Below are 21,219 nucleotides of genomic sequence, written 5' to 3' on the forward strand. Positions count from 1 at the left end.
TTCTACCCAAGAAATGGAGAGATCCGAACCGAGCTCCGGATACGTCAACAGGCCCTCATGACCTGGATCATAGCATGACTGTTGCACATGTTACGCACAATACCTCCATGATCCTTCTACATCATCGCATCGCATATCCTCCAAGTAGACAGCGCCAGGTCGTTCCACTGCCGAGTTCATGCAGTGCCGAGACCTGTCGACTGGCGGCCACCAAGACAAGCAACATTTCCGAGACATGGCTCAAAGTGTGCCCTGAGAAGATCGTCGTCGCACCGCAGATAGCGTTCTGTGCGTTCATCAGCGCTAGGCTCTTACTAGGTGAGTCCCGATGCAGCACTAGCCGCCATAATGATTGCTGATGCGGATTTAGTTCACTCTCGTTATTATAACGAAGCTCTGATGCCCGAATTCTGGGTGCTTGTCCGTAGCCTTGATAACATGTCCAGACGATGGGCGGGTGTGACTCGTGGTGACGCGGGCCCTTTTCTCAACCTGGCTGGGAAATACGCATTACATCTCAGAGACACATACGAGATATGCCAACAAGATGTGACATGTAATCTCACAGTACTCGACTACGCCGAGAACATAGAGCAGGCGATGAGTTATCACGAGCGCGATCAGTCTCGGTCTCAACATCCACGGACAGGAGATGACAACGATGACCCAAGAGCTATGTCAACGTCTATTTCCGGTCAGAAGCTGGGATCGATGCCTTCTCATCCTATGGCTCCCCAAGAATATGTCCCACCCACGCGGCCACAGAACATCTCAACAGGAACCAGCCCAACAGTTGGGGTAACAGGTACGGTGGGTCAGCCAGAACACGTCGACAGTATGTCGTTCACTGCGGCAAATCCAGAAGTTCAGGAGCTACCAGAAGATTTGCTGGCCATATCGCAAGCTCTGATGGACCAGAGGTTCGCCGAAATGGATCGCATCATTACTTTGGATGACTCCTGGTTTGAAGCCACCGCGCAGGCAGAAGATGTATCTTCACTGCATGTTCCTGGGTGGAACACTGCAGCAATGAGGTTCACGGACTTGCAGGGCGGTAGAAGTAGTGCTACAGGCAGAGACTGGGAAGGAATGCAGTAGATCTACAGCTGCTGAACGGCGATTATTGCTGTTTCTTTGCGAGAGAACAAGCCAATCCAAGAATAATACCAACCAAAATTCTCAATTGAGACTGTCTAATGTGGCTACTTGAGAGAAACATGATGGAAGAAACATCTCTGAGCTCATTCAGCCAAAGGCGGCTTCCGACCCCATACTACCCTCTGCCTATAGTAGGGATGATACTTGCCGGAGTTGATCTCCTTGCGGAAATGGGCAATGTAGACTTGGACTTCGGCCTCAGTCCAGCCCAACGTGTTGGCCATAAACAACACGACACCTTCAGTATCTGAGAGCGCAACATGTCGGCCAAAGTGACCCAACTCTTTCAAGTAAGGGTCCTTGGGCCAGCCTCCTACTGGTGTCTGGGCGTTTCGCTAAGGTCAGATTCTAAACTGGTCAAAAAGAGCGTATTCTCACCTTGTACTCAAATGTCTGGATGTCCACAAAGCCCGCCGCTTCCATGGCTTTCACCTGAACGTCATCTTCGACGATAGTAAAGTTCATCCCGAACTTTTTACCGCCCTCAATAAAGAATTTGCCCCACTGACCAAGTGCAGATTCCTCTTTAACAGTTCCATCATCGCTAGTGAAGAAGGGTGATGGCTCAAAGCTCTCAACCCAACCGTCCGGTCGGCAGCATCGATAGGCTTGAGAGAAAAGTTTATCCCAGTCAGGAATGCTGCCGACAAGCCAGCGCATGTGGATGTAGTCGGCGTGGTCGGCAGGGAACGTCCACTCCTGAGTGCAATCTTCAATTTCACTGAGATGGAAAACACAAGTTAGCAGACATGACCAGCGGTTCCCGGTGTTGGCACGGTTTCAGCTCTTTTGAAACGTACAATTTCAGGTTCGGCGGAACCCATGAAGGCTGGATTGGCGAAATATCCGTCCCGATAACCTCTGCGCCGGGGTACTCGTCCGCAAAATCCCTGACCTGAGTGTCAGTTATCGACAAGCTGGGTGTGGGATACTTGGAGGTTTACATGGCCCAAATGCCTTTTCGATGGCGGAAGTGTCGGTCAGCTCCAATGGCCAGGGAAGAGCATGGATACTTTGGTGCTTTACGTACCGGTCCCGGTTCCAATATCAATCACATTCTGAGAAAGGAATAACTGTTAACCCCCACAAGTTTTTCTATGTGCATGACAAATATGCTTACTTGGACCTTATCCTTCTCCAGTGGCGCAAGATGAAGCTTGCCGTTAATGCCAAGAGTCAAAGCATGATGGCTGGAGCTAGATCAGTGACTGAACGATGCTATACTTCCAGCAAGAAATGGCTGTGACCTACTTGATATCTAAAAACTCGCTCTGCTTTTCATCGTTGGCTCCCCTTCCTGGGTCAGCATTTGCCGATAAGAAAAGACATCAGGAAATCGTTACCAGTACTGCGCATTCCCCATCTCACGGTGATATGTTCGGCCATGAACCTTTCGATACTCAAAAATGCTGGATGAAATCGAGCTTGTTGAAGATGCTGTGCTCAAGCCGGTTGTGGAATCGGCATCCGAATTGTCACCCACATCGTCGTCCTAGTGCACCGTCAGCGTCCATTTCGCGTTTTGACAGAGTGGAGAGTCTTCGGTCGCTATGAACTCAAATCCACGCACCTGAGAAGCTTGTTGCCAGTGAGAAGCTGGGAGAATACCCACGCCAGTGGAGCCCTCGGCAGCGTTGGATCCGGTGCTCTTGGGGCTCTCAGGGCTCTTGGGGCTCTTGGGGCTCTTGGGGCTCTTGGGGCTCTTGGGGCTCCTCGGACTCTTGCCGGTGTCTCGAGGTGATGACATGACTTTGCCCGGGGGAGATTAGGTTTGTGGGCACTGGACACTGGGTAGAGAGAACAAGAGAAGTCGAAGAATAGAAGTCGAAGAAATCTCTCATTGCGGGGTTCCCCTAGTCACCTAAAAATGCCATGACGAGGAGGGGAGCCAACCACAGTCACATCAGTATCCTTGTTCTATGGATGGTAATTGGTGGATTGAGACATGCATGCATTCGGGCAATACGAGATAAGGTTACAAAGCAGCCAATCTCATCGTTAGTGTCCAATCGGAAGGAATACGCCTATTTGTCATAAACCTAAGCGAATGGTAGTCTAGCCAGGTCTTGAAATGTTGTGGATGTTTCAAACAGCTTGGTCTACCATTAACGACCAGTATTACACAAGACGATGTGGGTAGCTATAGAAGACTATATGATTAACCATCAAGGCTAAATTGCAAATTTAATCTGATAAAAATTTTCAAACGGTCCAGTGGGGCTAAGGAGCATGGGAGGATCAGATAACTACCTATTTAAACCTCCCTAGATCTGATAAATCTGTGCATGGCCAAGTGTCTACCCTTTCCCCTCTCACACTTCCCAGGGATTCAAAGACTTGATATTCTCTTACTCCACCTACATTCGCGTGGAAGACTGTTCAAGATGGACACTGCTGCGAAGAACGAGTCAATCGGGTCGAGAGTCAGGGGTAAGATCCTCACATATCAAGCAACTGCAGCACCATCTTTCCACAACCACTGATCCTAATAGCATTCTTCCTTGGCGCTGCGGCCAGCACTAAATAAGAGAGGAGGCTGGTCAGGAAGCTTGGTAAGAAAAACCTTGCAATTGGAATTTCAGTTCTGGATGACTTACCACTTACTGTTGATAGAATTCTTCATCATGGTGAGAGGATCGATCTCAACTTGCTTGAGCTGAAGCTCACATCTAATAGGTCTACTGCTGCCTCAGCTACTTTTTCAACTTTCTCGGTATGGATGATTTTACGGAAATGGGTTAACAGAGTCAAGAAGATGAACTTACATCGAATTAGATCGCGCAGCGTTCGCCAACGCTTACGTATGATGCTGCCGTGCAGCAAAATTCCCCAGAGCTAACCGTCTTCTCTAGGTTGCAGGCCTCCGTGAAGATTTGAACATGACCGGTGGAGATTACAGCAACGTTCTTGCAGTCACGACTGCCGGGTAAGAAAAACGAAGACCCTGATACTCCAGTTCAGTGTTCTGATGGACGTAACAGTATGGCCATTGGTCAACTCCCTTACGGCATTGTCATTCAAAAAGTTGCCCCAAGGATTTGGTTCCCATCCATGGTCGCCATTTGGGCCGGGTTGACTGTATTGAGCTGCCCCTCCCACCACGATATACCCTCGCTAAGTGCTACAGATGGCGAGCGCGGCTGCCAAGACGGTGACACAATTATGTGTCATTCGCTTCTTTCTAGGCCTGGCTGAAGCCAGCACTTATGCTGGCGCAATCTACATCATCAGCTCATGGTACAAGCCGGATGAAAGCTCGAAACGTACAGCACTCTTCACTGCATCCGGCCAAGTTGGAACCATGTTTGCTGGTGTCATGATGGCCGCCATCCACAAGGGCATGAACGGCATGAGCGGACTACAAGGCTGGCAGTGGGTTTTTCTCATTGGTGAATGATTGAAAACCGCTTAACATGATCTGTGCTGACTGGTGTCACTTTAGATGGCATCATCACGCTCCCCATCGCGGTTTTCGGATTCCTCTATTTCCCTGATACACCAGGTCGCACTCAGGCCAAGTATCTCTCCGCTAATGAGAAAAAGCTGGTACGTTCTCGACTTCCAGTCATTTGTGAAGATGGACACAATATCATGCCACTCTCCCTTGTCAAGAGAGTCTTGATGGCACCGATCTTGTAAGTTCGGCCATCTAGTTAATGGACTTTGCCATCCAACTAACATTGAGACTAGCTGAGTTCTTTTCTTCTGGTCCCCGGTCTGCGCTGCCATTGAAGCCTTTCCCTTCCAGAACAACTTCCTTCTGTGGCTCAAGCATCATTCCGACCATTTTACCCAGACCCAGATCAACACTTATCCTCTTGGTGTCCAGGCCGTTGGCATTGTAGCAAATATGCTCGCAGCTTGGCATATGGACGCCACTGGTCAACGGATTCCGGCGGCCATTGTAGCCATCCTCCTCCAAGTTGTGGTTGGGTCCATGCTTCTCGTCCGTGATATTCCTTTCGCAGGGACATTCTTCGCGTTCTATCTCAGTGGAACAGCGTATGCTGTGAACCCTTTGATCTTCGGATGGGCAGGCCTCATTCTGCAGCGTAGCGGTGACGATGCTGTCCGGAGCGTCACACTGTACTCCATGAACATTGGTTCAATGGTGTTGTGGACATTCTGGGGCATCCTCTTCTACTCGGGAGCTGACACACCATACTGGAAAAAGGGGTGCATTGTTCTCCTCGTTTGCTGTTTCGTCATGTTCTGTTACATGTGGCTTGTGTACAAGGTATGGACTATGCCCACTATTCTACTTCTATACACTCACTGACATTTGCAGGTCGACAAGCACACTGCAAAGAAATATCGCGACCGCATGCCTGGGGCCATTGATCCAGAAGCCAAGCTGGCAGAGCCCGTTGAGCTGGCAGAGCAAGAGATGCCTACTGTCACGGGGAAGGATGACAACATCACTGGTCAGATGACAGTGAATAGCCAGCAATAACTCTAGAGGCATCATTGCATCTCAATCTTTTGAGTTGGGCTTCCCTTCATAGATATTGAACAACTAGTTTTATGGAGATAATGAAGATGCCTCCTGTCCGGAGTTCTCTAGTTCATCGTTTAAACGGACTCCATCGTTGTTGCCAACAATCTGCCAAAAGAAGCCATCAGTCATAATAATATAGAATTTGCTAAATCAGATCAGGGCCTAATGCTACCTAGGATTGGGTAGTAGTTGCTTCCTCTGGTTTTCTTCCATAAACCAAAGTCCTGTGTCTAGTTAGTAAAACGCTTCAAACTCCGGAGTCCGGAACACTTACACCTCATAATAAGGGTTCAGCTTCTTATTCCTCAAAGCCTGCCTCATCTCGGCAATAAACACCTGACACTTATCATACGGCCACCCCATAACCTGCGTCAACAGGAAGAGCCCGAAGCCTTCCAACCCCCCGTCAACGAACATCTGCACAAATGACCCAATCTCTTTCAGCTTCGGATCAGATGCCCATGCACTCATTGGAAGCCTAAACTTGCGCTCCGTTACTTCCACGAAACCGCTCTCGTCCATGAGATCTCTCATTCGTGACCCGATGGCAATCTTGAACGTCTTGCCCATCTTTTCACCTGCCTCTTGGAAGACGGCATTCCAGCGGTGATAAATGTGCTCAGGGTCTGTCACTACATCCGAATGGGCACGGATATCGAGTTCAAGGTCCTCAAACCAGCCTCCTGGCTTGAGGTGGCGGAAAGCCTTGGCATAGAGAGCGGACCAGTCGTCGATGCTACCGTAAAGGTCACGAATGTGGATGTAGTCAAAGTGATCAGTTGGCCAGGTCCAATCAAGCTGGGCATCGTCGATGTGGAACTCGCAGTTTGGAGGGATCCAGGAAGGTTGAATGGGGGAGATATCGGTGCCGATCACTTGGGCCGAGGGAAACTGGTCGGCAAAGTCACTGTAAAGATGTTAACAAAGTGGGGGTGGATGAAGTGTTACGGGATGCTGACATGGCCCAGATACCGGTGCCGGTTCCTACATCCAAAACGCGCTAAGAAACTATTAATTTAGGTTTTTAAATGCCTGGGATAGGAGTTACGGGCCTGTGGATGGCTGCCAATTGGCGCTTGGTGAAGCTTATTATCGAAATAGAGAAGTATATAGTGGTGTCTGTAAGACCGTTGAGCAAAATGGCACGCCAAGGCATCGTACAGAGCGTGCTGTCGGGGCATTCATAGACTCACGTAATGTCAAGACCTTCATTTTGCCGCTCGTCGTTAGGTGCCCTGTCGATTTACGTCAGTTCTGCTAGCGACATCATGCCAGCCGTCGCCTTTTTCGCGATTACGGATGTCTCACCAGTACTCGGTTGTCTTGGAGTTTCCATATGTGCGACCGTGGATATTTCGGAAGTCTCGGATGCTGTCAGTTAGAGATGCTGTCGACTCAATTTCCTGGCTACATCACGTCAATGCGCACGCTCACTGTTCAGATCAGAGGTAGCTACCTCAACACTGAGTGTTCATCGTCGTGGTCGCCTCCCTCAAACTCCGGGTCCTACGGTCGCGCAAAGATTAGTGGGAATGCAACCGAGGCGGCATAAGACGTACCGCTACAATTGGAGCTGACGTGGCGGCCCCTGTTGGAGACTTGGGACTGGAGGCTGGAGAGGTTGGGGAGGCTGTCTTAGATTTAGGGCTGGACATGGTGCTGCACAAGACTGAAACTGGAGCCCGAGGCTTTTGAATGATGGGAAAGAGTTGTCGAAAAGAGAAATGGGTTTCAGAAAGAAGAAAGATCCCGCTCAGACTTCAAGACAGGTGATCGATTATGGTAACCAGGCCCCCACGTTTGACCCTTGCTCTTCATGCGGGGAGAAATGACCTCCTTCATGACAGCCAGTTAGAGGAGCATAAAGATGCATTCTGTGGACCTTGTCCTGGTTCAAGGATCAAATTGCAACCGAACCTCCCACGTTTTCAAACAAGAAATTTGCTGCCGTGAGGGGGCTGCCACAATTCGCTCATTGCTGGAGGGGAAGAGGTTGAATTATGATTGTTTTACTTGCCTGCGCACTAGTGTTTTAATAAGAGATATATGATTTCTTATGGGGAACACTACTCCATATTAGAAGACTCTATCCCAATTAGATATTGGTGGTAGAGTAACGTCAGAGAGATGTAGATCCCTAGAGTTGTCTACACTGTTCATTGTTGTCTTGAAATTATCTACCGACGTGATCTTTCAGGTACATAATCATGAGCCGAGTAGGGGCTAAGGGGAGGATTTCTATTTAATTTTATTTGTCTGAATAATGGGGTAGGTTATCAAATCAGTGTCTCAACCTTCTCTAGGTTATGGCCTTCTGTAATGGAGGTTGGTTGGTAAGGGCACGAGTTTTGACCCATGGTCTCTTGGTGCCCCAAGCAAACCTGGAATTGTTGATGAGCCAGCTCTATTTTGAGGAATCAGCCGTATAGGATAGTGGCTAGCTAGTGCAGCTTGATTGTGATGAACGTCATCAACTAAGCCCCATAGCGTACAGAGAATAGGTCCGCCTCTATGATTCTAGTAGTGGCCCAGCGTTGTTTCACGAACAACAAGTTCCTCAGACCGCCAGGTATTGTCGGGCCTTGGTAGGCTAGAAAGCTTGCTTTCTGAGCGCCATTTTCCCCAGTCCAAGCTTCTTGAGTCTTTGAATTGCTCTCCAGATACTTTCTACCCTGGCCTTCTCTTCTGCACTCTTTAGTCATTCGTTTGTCTCCCTTCGTTTGCAGGCCTCCGTCTTCGGTTGGTTTTGTCGTGAGATTTGCAGCCGTGTCTCCGTCTCAGATCTTCATATCTATGAGAGTTAGAACATGGCATTAGCCGCCTCCAAACATTGCTAACAATCCCAAGTTGCCTCACGACTGTAAGAGAAGGCTAAAATTGTAGGGAGTCAGAGCGTTACCAGTTGGGAAAGGGAGAAGGCGGTCTTCGAAGGCTGGCTTCAAGAGAGTAGGCCTGGCCTGGTTGTGACGAAATTTCATCTTCGCATCGGTGCTAGTCCTAATAAATGTATGGCTTTGCATGAATGTGTCTTCTTTGTCGTTGATTACTCGTCGACTCTATCAACAACACCGGACTGCAACCTAAACGAAACATTGAGAGTAGGAGCGATAAGTGTATACCATGCGATGTCGGTTGACATCTCAGGACAGAATCGTGTAGAGGAAAGTGAAGGGTGAATACTTCAGACCAACGAAGAGGGCAGATAACTCTTCGATGATGTTCAAGCTCCTTCCGTTTAAAATTGGGCTTGTGCATGCCACGTTAAACTTGTAACCTTCAATTTGGTCCGCAGGAAACCCATACATCGTGATCACGACTTCAACGTAAATCCACTCTTACACGCCTAGCTTCAACCGCAAACCATGAGCCCACCAAGTCCGCTGCCGTGCTTTATAGGTCCATACCTACGCATTGATCCAAGAGCCCGACCTGCAGATTGGCAATTACCTCACACTACCTCACGCTGCCACAGACTTCCAGAAGGAAAACGGACGCTTCGGTGACCGATAGATAACATTCCCCGAAGCCTTGGTTCGATTCCTGTCACCGCAAAATGTCTTGGTAATGTGACCATCGGATATGCAGTCCTGGTATGGACATATTCAAGAATAGGTTTAGGGTCGAGATGAATGTTGAGAAAAGCACCCTGATGCCCGTGGGGGTGATACGTATCGTTTGAACCTCGTCGTTGTCACCAGAGTCTCTGAACGAAAACAGAGAAACAAAGGCGACAACTCAACCATCTCCAACCAGAACCGAACCATGATGGTCTGAAGCCCATCATCTGAATCACCCCAACCCGTGCAGGAGGAAATCCGAGCCCAATGTCTTCTCCACTAAGCCAAGGATCTAGACGTCACCAACTCACCTTTCGATCCATTGAATACGTGAAGTTGTACCAGCGCGCCGCGAAACGAGGAGCTATGGAGCGCGACTCTTGTCTGCCACATCCGGCTGTGATGCAGGTCAGCAGAGGCACGGGTGGAGCTAATGTAGCTGCTTGAACTGCAGAAGACCATTCGAGGTTAAGCCACAGGGATGGGAAGCATCTCATATCGTCGGCAAAGGCGCTATGCTTATTGATTAATTGATAATGCAAATTGCATGGAGCGTGGTCAGTGTGTGTTGCCGGCGTTGAAGACCCGAAGCTTGAAGATGACGGAGAAGACTCCGACGACGCTATAGGGGGGGGGGTTGAGATATTAGATCCTGTGTTGATGTGAAATTTTGCAATTTGATCATCCAAAGACCAAAAGGTCACGGAAGAGCGCCCATGGGGCCAAAGTTTGTCAGTTGATATAAGATGGGTGGCGGAATTAAGTTGGTATCGCTCATCTGGGAGAATTTCAGTGCCCTGGAGAAAGCAACAAAGGTACCGACATGGCTTAGTTTATAGGTTAAAACGTTTGGCCTAGAGGCACTCCCAACAAATACGGTAGAACTGCATGAACTGGGTGCACTCTGCTGTAAGGTCCTTTAGTATAGACGCAGCCTTCAGCACATCCAGCGCATCAACTGCAGCACCGGCCGCGACTTTCAGGGCCTTATCTGTAGCCTGACCGTCAGCTCCCTGTTGGCCACCGCGTAATGATGGCTGGAGACCTTGGTCTTCGGAGGCAATGAATTCCCTCTTGTTGTTTTGTTCTTATCGAACTCTACGGAATTGCTCCCACGACAAAGCTCTCGATGGCATTCAACCTTAGTCCCGGCGACAATGCCATGATGTTGTATCTTTTTCCGAACCACTAACTTCTCACTCGGTCCAACCTTTCTCCCACGAGTGTTCGGCGAACATATCCGGATCACTACGTTTGTCGCTATATATCTACCTATTGCATTGCAGGAGGGCCATTCTATGGTCCAATCTTCGCTCAGTCTCTGGCTGATAGGAGTGGCTACGTTCCTGGAGCCTTCGCGCTCAACGCACTGTCGGTCAGAATGAGACGGCATCTGCGGCAGATGACCGTGACTGAGACAAGTGAAAGCCCTCAGACTACTTTGGATAAACCCCGAAACAGGGGCAACTATTTGCTTTCGCTTTCCCCACGCTACGTCTGGTTGAGGTGTGATCGAGGCCCAAGTCAGCAGCAACTCTCAAACACGCCGCACAATCATGGTTCAAAGGTGTTTGCATTCGGATCTCAATCGATAGCGAGAAATCTTGGATTACAGCTAGTGCAAGACTTCGAACACCCTATACGGCCCTCGTTCTTCCGAGCTCCTTCGAACATCAATACGATCCTAATTACACCAGTGCGCTGCCTTGTAGAGCTCTAGGCCGGGCACCTAAGAACAGAAGACTACTGCACGACTTCGTCCTATCTGCGAGCTTAGGGAGCGATGCCCATGGCAATCAATAAACCCTCACATGGGAGCAATGCATTTGCAGCCTGTGCGTAGCGGCTCCGACAGGTCACGAAGTGTATCGGGCAATGGATCAAGGATGGGTTGAAGCATATGCCCACGCGGAAAGATATTCGCAGGATAGGGGTAACGTCCTCGAGGCATTGCCGCATGTGAAACGCTACGCGCTTATTTGTGGAATGGGCCTGAGCAAGACAATTAGTACACTAACATGTAGTTGCAACATGAGTGCAGAATATGGTACTGCATGGATAGCGCGTTAGTCGCCAATCTCGTTACCCCCTAACACCCTCCCCAGCACCGACCCCACTCTCTCTTCGAGTCAGCAGCACTGACTCGTTAGGGAACCTCCTGTCGCAATTTGTGTCAGAGCTGTTCTTCTCGACGTATTTCGTCGCGAAACTAAACGAGATTGTGGAAGGTGGGAATTTGCGTCATCGGTTTCGAGAGGGGGCTGGGACGGACGATTGGGAGATGATTGACACCAATGTCATCCCTGGCAGAAAGCGTGTTTGATTGCGACAACGGACTTGATGAGTATGCCTTGAATTTTAGGAGTGGAAGGAAGTATTTGGAGGTCAGCTGGGAAGATTGGGGTTTCTATGGAAAGTTCGTGGCCAGTCCAGTACGTTGGCGGAGCTACCCTAGATTCACCTTGAGATCCTAGGCATCTGCCCAGTTTAGACGATAAACGGGTGGAATATGAGCAGGATGAAGAAAGGCTAGTATTTCTCGAAGTAAGGATAGATCATACAGGGAGACGAAGGGTCAAAATTCGATCAATAATTACACGTTGGATGCTGTTGAGGTTTATTCTCTTGCTACAAATCAAGATAATTTCGAAGCTGATGACTGCGCGTGACAAAGAGTGGGGGTCGTGGATCAAGAATGTGGGATGATGTCCCCGACGGCGGAGCGGTTAACCGCATGGGCAAGCCCCCCTTAGTCGCGCTGTGCAATTCCGCTATTCCCGCTGTGTACCTTAATTTTATATGGCACCTTTTGCGACTAAGGGGGCCGCCTGGGCAAGCCATATCATTGCAGCTGGTTCGAAACCCGGTAGGGTACCTTTTGAACCCCTGAGAAAGCCAAAAGTGGCCAAGCTGCTCCGCCGTATTTTCCGGCTGTACGCGGGCACTCGCCGCCGTGACCGACCCGCCGCGGAGAGCCGCCCAACGGAGCTAACCGCGGCTCCTCTCTGGCCAGGGGCGCGGCCATATAACCCGACTAGCGGAGAACTGAAGGTACCAGGGTGGCCTGGCTAGACCGGACCCCGTGCCGCAACCAATATGAGCCTGCGAGTGCGCCGGATGAGGCTGTATTGGGAAAGTACTGTGCAAGGACAAATAGGGTTATGTTAGATCGGCTGCGCCGAAATATGACACGTTACGATCGATGTTGGCTCCTGGGAACGGCTGAATGAGGTTGATTGGCCTTAAGGGCCTAGGTTTACAGATATGAGCTTGGAAAATAATGACAGAGCTTCTGCGAAGAACAAAGAGTTAAAATTGCTACTATCATGGGCGAACGGTCATGACGAATGTATTTCATCACTTTGCTCAAGTCCTTGGCAAATTAAGGATACGAGAAGAAGACTACAGTGCATTCCTTGGGCATGACGGGCAGTGGGATTCGATGGAACGGACGTGATAATCACCTACTGCAATCCACGAGCCCTGCCGCCTAACAACCGAGGGAAGGTCGATCGATACTTGCTAAGCCGGCCGGCTGTAGGCCAAGAACATCACAGAATGATAACTAAGTTCGTCATTAGAAGCGCCGAGGACGAAGGAACATATGGCATCGCCGTTGTGTTGAAGGCAACGGACTTGCTAGTGCGACCTGAAAGTCTCGATTGAGGTGCAACGCTGGCGCAAGCTCGATGATACTTTGGTAAGGGAAATGAGCAAAGGGTGAGGAGGATACAAGTATAGGACAATCGTTAATCACGAAGGGACATCTTGATTCCCCAACCGTTGTTTCGGCGATCGATGAGGGGCGTCGAGGACGAGACTGAAAATGAGGGAAGGGACACGACTTGGCGGGCATGCCGAGAGTTACCAGCTGAAGATAGCTTTGGCGGGATGCATGTGAAAGAAGTTCTGGGGACATGGCTAACAGCCGCGGGACGCGAGTCAAGAGAGAAGGCAACTCGTTGTGGCAGGTGGTGGATGTGTTGATCCAGAGAAAGAGGCACACGACCAGATGAGAGTAAACCAGCGGCAAAGCTTCAAGAATCATACGTCGTCGGAAAGATGAGGATGGCGGGCATGAAGAGATCAGGAGGTAATACAGCTTGGGTCTGGTCGGTGTAGGCTCCATCGTGTTTGGGGGCAGCCATCGACCCGTCTGTGGGAAGCCCGGCAGCGCAGAGGATGGGCGTCGATTCGTGACGAGAATGGGGGCGTAGTTGCGGGCGTAAGGAGTTGAGAGAGGATTGAAAGGAGGTGCCGTTGTGCCGTTGTGTTATTGCGTTAGCTACCTAATTATTGCATTGTTGAATGTACCTCGGGTCACAGGCCGGGCGGAAAAGGCAGCCATTTTCCTTGGGACAACCTTGGTGCTGATCGATGGAACACAGGCTTACTGTCCCTTTTTGGCCGGGCCTCGTAAAAAGTCGTGCGGATAGCAATACCTAGTCGTGTGACTTATCCTAGAGATCGGGAGAGCCCGAGAGGCAACAGTTACTATGAGTGGCGTGAACAGTTGCCGTTTACCCAGCGCCAAGAGCTTATATAGCCTGGGCCTCCCGGTCACACCGCGAATAAATTGAATGCCAAGCCCGACACTCGAGTGCCAAGAACCCCCATTGAGTGCCAAGCACGACCATCGAGTGCCAAGACGACCCTCAGTCACACCAAAAAGACGGTGAGTCTCCTTGCGATCCAGTAATATTTCACAGAGGCCTTGATCAACCAGAATTCACTCTATTTATGGGAACCACGCCAAGCGGCATCTTACCACAGTCCACGAGATATTTATCCACCAAAGTCGACCCCTTTAGGACAAACAGGAGATACCGTAAGCCGAGAAGATCAGGCAGGTGGGTATGGAAAAGTCAAGACTTGGGAAACCTCACGGTCTGCGCACTAGCTCGATGTACACCTATCATCCCACCACGGACTCAACTCCTCACCTTGCCAGGTCTCACCGTGTTCTTCGCGCCTCGGATTTCGAAGGGACTTGTTTCCGGGGCAGGCGGACGACCCCCACTCGCCCCCCCTCTCACGATCGTGGAGCCAAGAGTCTCCCCACAAACGCCCTGCACACCAAGAGTCTTGGAAGGTCTTGGAAGGGCGGGAGGCCTGACAGAAATGCCAAGAGAGTCTCGAATAGCTTCGAGTTCCACGTCAAAGCTTGCAACAAGCTTTGACCAAGCTTTGTTCTGTGACGGTGTGACCCACCTTTGCCGTTCTCTCGGAACAGTTCCCCAGTTGCCGCGGGCCTTCTGTTACTACGTTGTATGAGTGAATTGTTTTCCATGGCCGTTTCATGGAATCATCCATGTCTCTGCGAGGTCAGCCCTGGAAATGCGTATTCCCGTATGGACGACTTCCCGAAGTGGACTATCAACAATCCTCGCGTCGGTCAGAACTAATTCCCGCAGACCCCAAGGGTCTCTACCGGTGAGCAAAGTCTCCCTCGCGGATGATCTGGGTTGAGTTCGCAAGCGATGACCCTTTTCCCCTCCAATATCTCATGATTAGACGCCGGAATATTAACAAACATTCCATTTTCCGCATTCGTAAGGGATGTGCTGGCCTCTTGATTATTCTAGACATTCGGGAAGATTCGGATGTTGTTCTTTTGGAGCATTTCGAGCCCTATGATATCACCGTGGAGAGATTTTGAAACTCCTGCCAGCGGAGAATATCCCTGAACTCAAACATAGCGCCTTGATCGCGATACCATCTCTTGGCCTATATATTACCTCAAGCCTCACTGGCTTGCCTTTCGTTATTCTTATCCTCTCACACATCTTCGCTCTCAGATACATCAGTGAAACAACCTTTTTGGAACATTCATCGCTAAATAAGATTGCACCATCAACCCCTTTACACCTCGGTCCAGGAGACCAGTAAAGGCTCTCAACACCCCAAAGACCAACAACAAATCACACCTTCGACCAAACACTTTGATCTCTTACCGAACGAATATACATACCCATTGGGATTTGCACACATGTCTCACAACACCCCCAACAACATGATGTCGGAGAAGAACGAGATAGCGGAACATAGCAAAGGAGATCACAGCGACACTACCGACCATGAAGGAGACCACAAGCCAGAGTTCTCCGATGAAGGAGAAGTAGACGTCTTTGGGGGTGAGGGTGGAGCCAACTTCCGTACTATGGGCCGCTTCGACACCGTCTTTGCCCTCCTCACCAACCAGTTTGGTCTCGGAGCACTTGCTCTCCCTTCGGTCTTCAAGACTCTTGGTCTTATTCCCGGTCTTATCACTCTCATCGGCGGAGCCATCATCACTTACTTCAGTGGTGTTGAGATCTTTTGGTACTACGTGGCCCATCCCAAAGTCACCAATATTGCCGAGATGATGAGGATCGTGGGAGGTCGCCCAGCAGAGATCTTTTGTGGCATTGGCCTGCTGCTACAACTCATCATGACTGCTGCCTCTGCAGTTGTTACCATCTCTATTGCCTTGAATGCCATTAGCGAGCATGCTGTCTGTACTGTTGGCTACATCGCTATTGCCTGCATTCTTTGCTTTCTGCTCTGCATTCCCCGGACTGCCAAGTTCTTGGCTCAGTCTGGCCTTCCTTGTATCCTCAGCATCCTTGCCGCGGCTCTTGCCACTATGATCGGCCTGGGTATAAACAACCCTCCCGGAGCCCCAGAAGGCTGGAAACCCGAGATTGAGCTTTTCGGACATCCTTCCCTCCGAGAGGTCTTGAACGGAGTTCTCAAGATCCTCTTTGCCTTGGCTGGTAACTACGCCTTTGTTACTTACATGGCCGAGATGAAGAACCCTGAGAAGGACTTTATTTATTCTCTTAGATGGTTGATGATTGCATCTGTCATTTTCTATGCATTCATCGCTATCGCTGTCTACTGCCTCGCTGCCGAGTTTACCGCCTCCCCTGCTCTCAGCTCCGCCCCTATTCTTGCTGCCAAGGTAGCCTACGGACTCGTCCTCCCCGCTATATTGACTGACGGTCTTGCTTGCGGCCATATCGGTACCAAGTATGTCTACATTACGATTATGCGTCAGATCAATGCTCTCAAGGAAGTTACGGCAAATACCCCTAAGGCATGGGGAATCTGGATCGGTAGTAATTCTGCCTTCTGGATTATTGTCTTTATTCTCTCCGATGTCATTCCTGTCTTCGACTCTATCGTTGCCGTTAGTTCGGCTACTACTTACGCTTGGTTTACGTACGGCATCAGCGCTTTCCTCTGGCTACACCTCTACAAGGGACGCTACTTTGAGAACTGGTATAGCATCATGCTGTTTATTGCCAACATTGGCTTTCTTGTTTTCTCATTATTTTTGAACGGTGGTGGAACTTGGTCTTCTGTTACTGCACTTTTGGACATTTTTGCTACCTCCGATAATATTCGGGGATGCTTTAGCTGCGGTGATAATTCTTCTATATAGAATGATGATAGATAGATATTTCTTAGAAGTTAAAATAAATTAGATTAAAACTTAAAGTCTCCTTAGAGGATCAGGATTGCGAAAGTTGAGCTCAGAACACAAGCAGCAAGGTTTGACTACCTCTATTGATAAGAACTTGATGAGACTCCAGTCAGCCATGAACAATGCCCCTTCTAAACTCCATGAAGCAGTCACCTGGGAACTAGCGACATGCTTCCTGAACTCTTCAAACCATGGCGAGATCAGAGGGATCATCTCATTCTTCAACCGCCATGGCACACATAGGATGTAGTAACATCATGTAGGAACAGCAGGTTAGGCAGGTATCTTATCTTGGGAATAAATGAGCTAGATTAAGAATGAAGAGGGATTGAAAGGGTGAGATCAATCCTTGGACCAAAAGTCGAAGGCCGCGTCATCTTCTTCAGTTTCTTCAAAACCACCCAAACGCCTGCCCTCAAGATGCTCCTGAACAGTCTGATAAATTGCCTCAATCACTCTCTTCTCTTCATCGCTCCAATAACCCAGCCCAGGCCCTTCCCGTGTTCCTTCGTTCCTCCAACTTGCCACTACATCCGTCACCTCGAGGAAGATGCGCTCTACCCGCCCCCATAAGCGAACCCGGACCTCTCTATCCCCCTCCCGCAGTGCAACGTCCTCCATAGACCAGGCCTGTAAGTCCAAGGCGTACATCTCACGCAGTAGGGCCATGCAGCGTTCTATCTGCCGACCCTTCTGTCGCGTTTCTTCTGCCCAGTGCCGTTGGTCGTCACGCCAGGAAGACCCTGACCTGCTGTGCGGTTTCGCTACCAAGTCCCAGCTAATTTCGACGGGCCGCTGACTCGGTTGCTGCTCCGGTGCCTTGTAGTACTTGTTGATGGAGCTGTCGTGCTTGATGGTCGAGGGCTGGGGATGTCGCAGTGGCTGGCGTGGTGGTCGTGACTCTAAGCCAATGGCCTCTTCGGCTGGCCGGGGCCGGTCATCCTTAATGGCATGCCGGTGACCATCACGGCTAGGCGGTGGGCTTGGGATCGAGTGGTGGCAACCCATGATCAGACTTGTGGTGATGAAAAGGATGAGCAAGATGATGAGACCATGGGTGAGGCCGATAATATTTGAGTGTGCTGGTCCGACTTTCGTTGCACCGATGCCTTCAATCGTGATGGCACATGAGAAGTTTTCGCAGGGCTGGGTCCATTCACAGAGAGAGCTACCACAGGGGTAGATTATCGTGTCATTAGGCCAGCCTTTGGTAGCGTTCTCGCGGTCCCAGGATCCCTTGATGCCTACGAGATTGGCCGGGAATGGCTGCAGCCGCCACCTCTTAGTCGTGATGTTGAGTGCTGCGACGGGATATGAGAGGAGGTTGTCGGGCGTTGACTTCAAGTGCCAGGCCTCCATGAGTATCGAGGGGGGAAAGCATGAAGAAACAGATACGGGTATCCCGTCATGAATGGGGCTCAAGCAGACAGTAGAAACTGGCTGTGATGTTCTGAGACGGGTGATCCAGCCTGCATATCCGCCGGGGCGTTATCAGACCGAATGATGGCGTGGCTTGCATACAAGGCTGCAAACATGCAGGACTTTCCAGCGTTTCCGGGATACTTTGAGTTCATGTACTTGATATTCTATTTACTAAAGCAATACGCGCTTGTAACTACAAGAGGAATGGCATGGTTCGCCAAGGCATGTCTCATGTCGGGGGCCTCAGGCAAGGTAGACATGCAGCTTGAGGCTTGAAAGCGGGATTTATTGGCAGTCACAAAGGGTCTCTCGCTATCTAGCCGGGCGATGTCATCCGCCTTCCTTCGGAGCCCCGTTATCTCATAGGTTGGTCGAGTACTTCGCCTTTTCCCGGCCATCACAGAGCACTCTCACTTTCACCCCCTTGCCGTTGTTATATCCAACGCGTATCTCCACGTCCATCAAGACCTTGGTGTAGCCTGATCTTTTCTGCCGACATGACGAGGGCAAATCGTCTAGCTTGACCTCCAGCACGGGAAGCTCATTGCTCGCTAAAAGGCTGTCAGCCGCCTTGCTCGGAGTACGAACTCCTGGGGTTTTGGCTTACATTCTGGAAGTTGGTCTAGTGCAGTCGGAGCGTCAGTCATTGTAGTGGCACAGAATGTGATTCTTGCGGTACTGCTGCCCCCAAGATAATCGTCTTTGAAGGCACAAGTGACAGGCTGTGTCGTCTTGATGGGGTTGTCTGGGATGATCACGTCTCCCTTTCGTACCAGCCAGGTGATCTGACCGACGGCCATTTTGTGGCCATGGACTTGATCCTTTACGGGACTCTTCTGGCCCTTACCTCCGTGTCGCCACTGACTCCACTCCTCAGATGCTGCGATGCCATAGTGTCGCGGACACGCTTGAACTGCCGTTGGCTGACTGGCCCCGAGGCCCATTACACGAAGAACAGAGCCTTGCGTTACAGCCGTCCAACTGTTACTATCTGTCAGCTTGCTCAGGGATCGATATCAACAGTGAACTAGACATACCACTCCTCAGGTCGCGTCACCTCCATTTCGTTGGGATTGTTTCGTGCCCACTCTTGTACCATCCTGAAGAGATATTCGCTTTGCGACAGACCGCCAGACATAAAGACTTTCTATAGAGAGAGGGTTGTCAGCGTTATTCTCCACGTGCCCACTCCGGAGTGCCTAACTGTGACAACCTCCCCCTTCACTGTAGCTCCCTCGACTTGCTTTGCAATAAGTCTTAGTGTTCCTTTCAAGGACTCGTCAAAGAATCCTTTCATTCGGTCCCTGCTGTCAATCAGTATCAACTCTCTATATCAACAAATGAGTCATCACCTACGCGTCAATGGTAAGGAGGCCATTCTTGAAACCCGGCGTTTCAGGCTTCACTTGGATCCCACTTGCCAGCGTGAGGATATTGGTTTCACTCCCGGTAAACTGATGTTTGAAGGGATCGAATCTATTGAGAAGCGTTTTTCTCTCAGGAGTGAGTAGAAAGTGGCCCCCGGTGCCAACCTCGTCGTCGAGAATGTCAAGGTTGGTTGTGATGGACTTGAGCCAACGGATAAAAGCCCTGTCAATGAGAGTAGCTCCGCAGTAGGCTCCTGTAATAAGAAACGCGGTTCAGCCTATGAAGTATGGTATGAATCAAAATGGAACTGAGAAAGCTGACGTACCCGTGCCAGGAGCAACTCTTGATATCTCAAGGGGGTTGATCTTGTCGATTCGGTATGTGGCTAGATCCACGGTGCCACCTCCGGCGTCACAGATGACGAAGCACTCCCCCTAAGAAAGGGCGTTAGCCGTAACGTACTGTTGAGTAACGCAGCAACTTACAGGGATGAGACTGTCCTCTTTGTTGCGGATGAGTTGTTGCACGGTAAATAAGGCACAAGCCTCTGGTTCGGGAACAAAATAAACGTGTCGAAGAGTTGGGAACATCTGTTTATGAAAGGCGCCCATTGCAGCACGATACAGCTTGTTAAGTGGCTCGTAGCCCCATTCCTGTCAGAGTTCACGAATCAGCTGAGTTCGACAGCATAGACATGGGACAATGCGGATATCATTGAAGTGGAAAGGAGGCGACTGACAGCAGGATGGGTTAGAGCAACGTCAAGTGGGATTTGGCCCCCAATCAAAGCAGATGACTGTCCCTTCATATGAAGGTAGTACTGCCGGGCAATCTTGAGCAAGAAATCCTTGACAATGTCCGACGGACTCTTAGTCAAGTGTGTCGGCGCCTCATGGTTGATATCGGCATCTGCAACCTCGCGCAGTCGCTTGACGAGACTCAGACCCTGCACAGCTTCCAGAAGTGCCTCCAACTCAGTGGCAGGACGTCTAGTCTCGAGCTCCAGTTTGGTCCAGTGAAGCACGAGCTTGTGCCGCTCGGCATCTTTGCCTGGCTGGCGGCTCCGGTTCGTCGCCTTAGAGTAGGATATTTCGGAGGGAATCTTGGGGTTACCGCTGCCACCACTCCATCCTGTGAAGACCTCGAGATCATTGAAGTCAGGCTCACTTAGAGTCTTCTGCTGCATGTATGACAGGCCTTTGTAGTACTCAGCAACTGAATAGATGAAGGCGCAGGACAGCCTAGCTTACCGGTGCTTGTAGTGCCATAATCGAGTCCAAGAACGACGCGGTTCTCTCGCCCATTGCCCCAATTTTGAGGAGGCTCGAACTCCTGGTGTCTGACTCTAGGCGGCTCTACGAATATTTCATCTTCGTAGTCGATCGTATGGACGCGTCCCAATGGCGGGAACGGGGGTAATTGTGATCGATGGGCCATTCTGTACGCGATGCGGTCTACAAGGTGAGCCCCAAATAGCAGGCTGTGTATTCTCAACCGTAATCTGGAATCCGTGGTCTACTCTGGCCTTGCTGCAGGTATTGGCGGGCTTAAATCCATATGCCCGAAGACCCAAAGGGTGTGTGGTTAGGCACACGGCTCTCGCGCGCTTACCTTCACGCCACACTTCATCAGGGCCAAAGACCTGATTCATTCGAGCCTGAGAGCATGGAGGGGAGCTGACGGCGTACTCACCCATGTCCGCCCTGTGTTGCCTCGTTTTCTCTCAAACACCATGATAAAAGTGAAGC

General features: G+C 50.3%; 5 protein-coding genes across 5 annotated transcripts; 2 read left to right on the plus strand and 3 right to left on the minus strand.

Annotated features, from left to right (window-relative positions):
- Positions 1-1,241: 1,241 nt before the first annotated feature.
- On the minus strand, positions 1,242-2,905 carry LRP88_03752 (S-adenosyl-L-methionine-dependent methyltransferase; the record flags this gene model as incomplete). The annotated part of the gene is made up of 9 exons (XM_083240362.1): positions 1,242-1,481; positions 1,537-1,879; positions 1,959-2,048; positions 2,103-2,115; positions 2,189-2,216; positions 2,279-2,348; positions 2,410-2,451; positions 2,502-2,650; positions 2,729-2,905. 9 exons carry the CDS (start codon positions 2,903-2,905, stop codon positions 1,242-1,244), a joined length of 1,152 nt encoding a protein of 383 aa, XP_083103652.1.
- An 877-nt stretch (positions 2,906-3,782) lies between these two features.
- Positions 3,783-5,611, plus strand: LRP88_03753 (major facilitator superfamily domain-containing protein; the record flags this gene model as incomplete). Its single annotated transcript, XM_083240363.1, has 9 exons — positions 3,783-3,785; positions 3,835-3,871; positions 3,934-3,959; positions 4,011-4,084; positions 4,140-4,229; positions 4,294-4,547; positions 4,601-4,704; positions 4,955-5,395; positions 5,447-5,611. The coding sequence occupies 9 exons, from the start codon at positions 3,783-3,785 to the stop codon at positions 5,609-5,611; spliced, it is 1,194 nt and encodes a 397-aa protein (XP_083103653.1).
- Positions 5,612-5,828: 217 nt separating this feature from the next.
- Positions 5,829-6,868, minus strand: LRP88_03754 (class I SAM-dependent methyltransferase; the record flags this gene model as incomplete). Its single annotated transcript, XM_083240364.1, has 4 exons — positions 5,829-5,880; positions 5,931-6,563; positions 6,616-6,656; positions 6,818-6,868. The coding sequence occupies 4 exons, from the start codon at positions 6,866-6,868 to the stop codon at positions 5,829-5,831; spliced, it is 777 nt and encodes a 258-aa protein (XP_083103654.1).
- An 8,358-nt stretch (positions 6,869-15,226) lies between these two features.
- Positions 15,227-16,639, plus strand: LRP88_03755 (uncharacterized protein; the record flags this gene model as incomplete). Its single annotated transcript, XM_083240365.1, has 1 exon — positions 15,227-16,639. The coding sequence occupies one exon, from the start codon at positions 15,227-15,229 to the stop codon at positions 16,637-16,639; it is 1,413 nt and encodes a 470-aa protein (XP_083103655.1).
- A 384-nt stretch (positions 16,640-17,023) lies between these two features.
- LRP88_03756 (Hsp70 family protein) lies at positions 17,024-20,908 on the minus strand (the record flags this gene model as incomplete). Its single annotated transcript, XM_083240366.1, has 11 exons — positions 17,024-18,019; positions 18,139-18,267; positions 18,518-18,654; positions 18,711-19,084; positions 19,141-19,250; positions 19,329-19,407; positions 19,460-19,724; positions 19,797-19,905; positions 19,957-20,124; positions 20,211-20,668; positions 20,722-20,908. The coding sequence occupies 11 exons, from the start codon at positions 20,906-20,908 to the stop codon at positions 17,024-17,026; spliced, it is 3,012 nt and encodes a 1,003-aa protein (XP_083103656.1).
- Between the last annotated feature and the right edge of the window lie 311 nt (positions 20,909-21,219).

The sequence above is a fragment of the Fusarium phalaenopsidis genome (genome assembly GCF_050370095.1).
Source record: "Fusarium phalaenopsidis strain FUZ10S chromosome Unknown contig_32288, whole genome shotgun sequence".
Lineage (NCBI taxonomy): Eukaryota > Fungi > Ascomycota > Sordariomycetes > Hypocreales > Nectriaceae > Fusarium > Fusarium phalaenopsidis.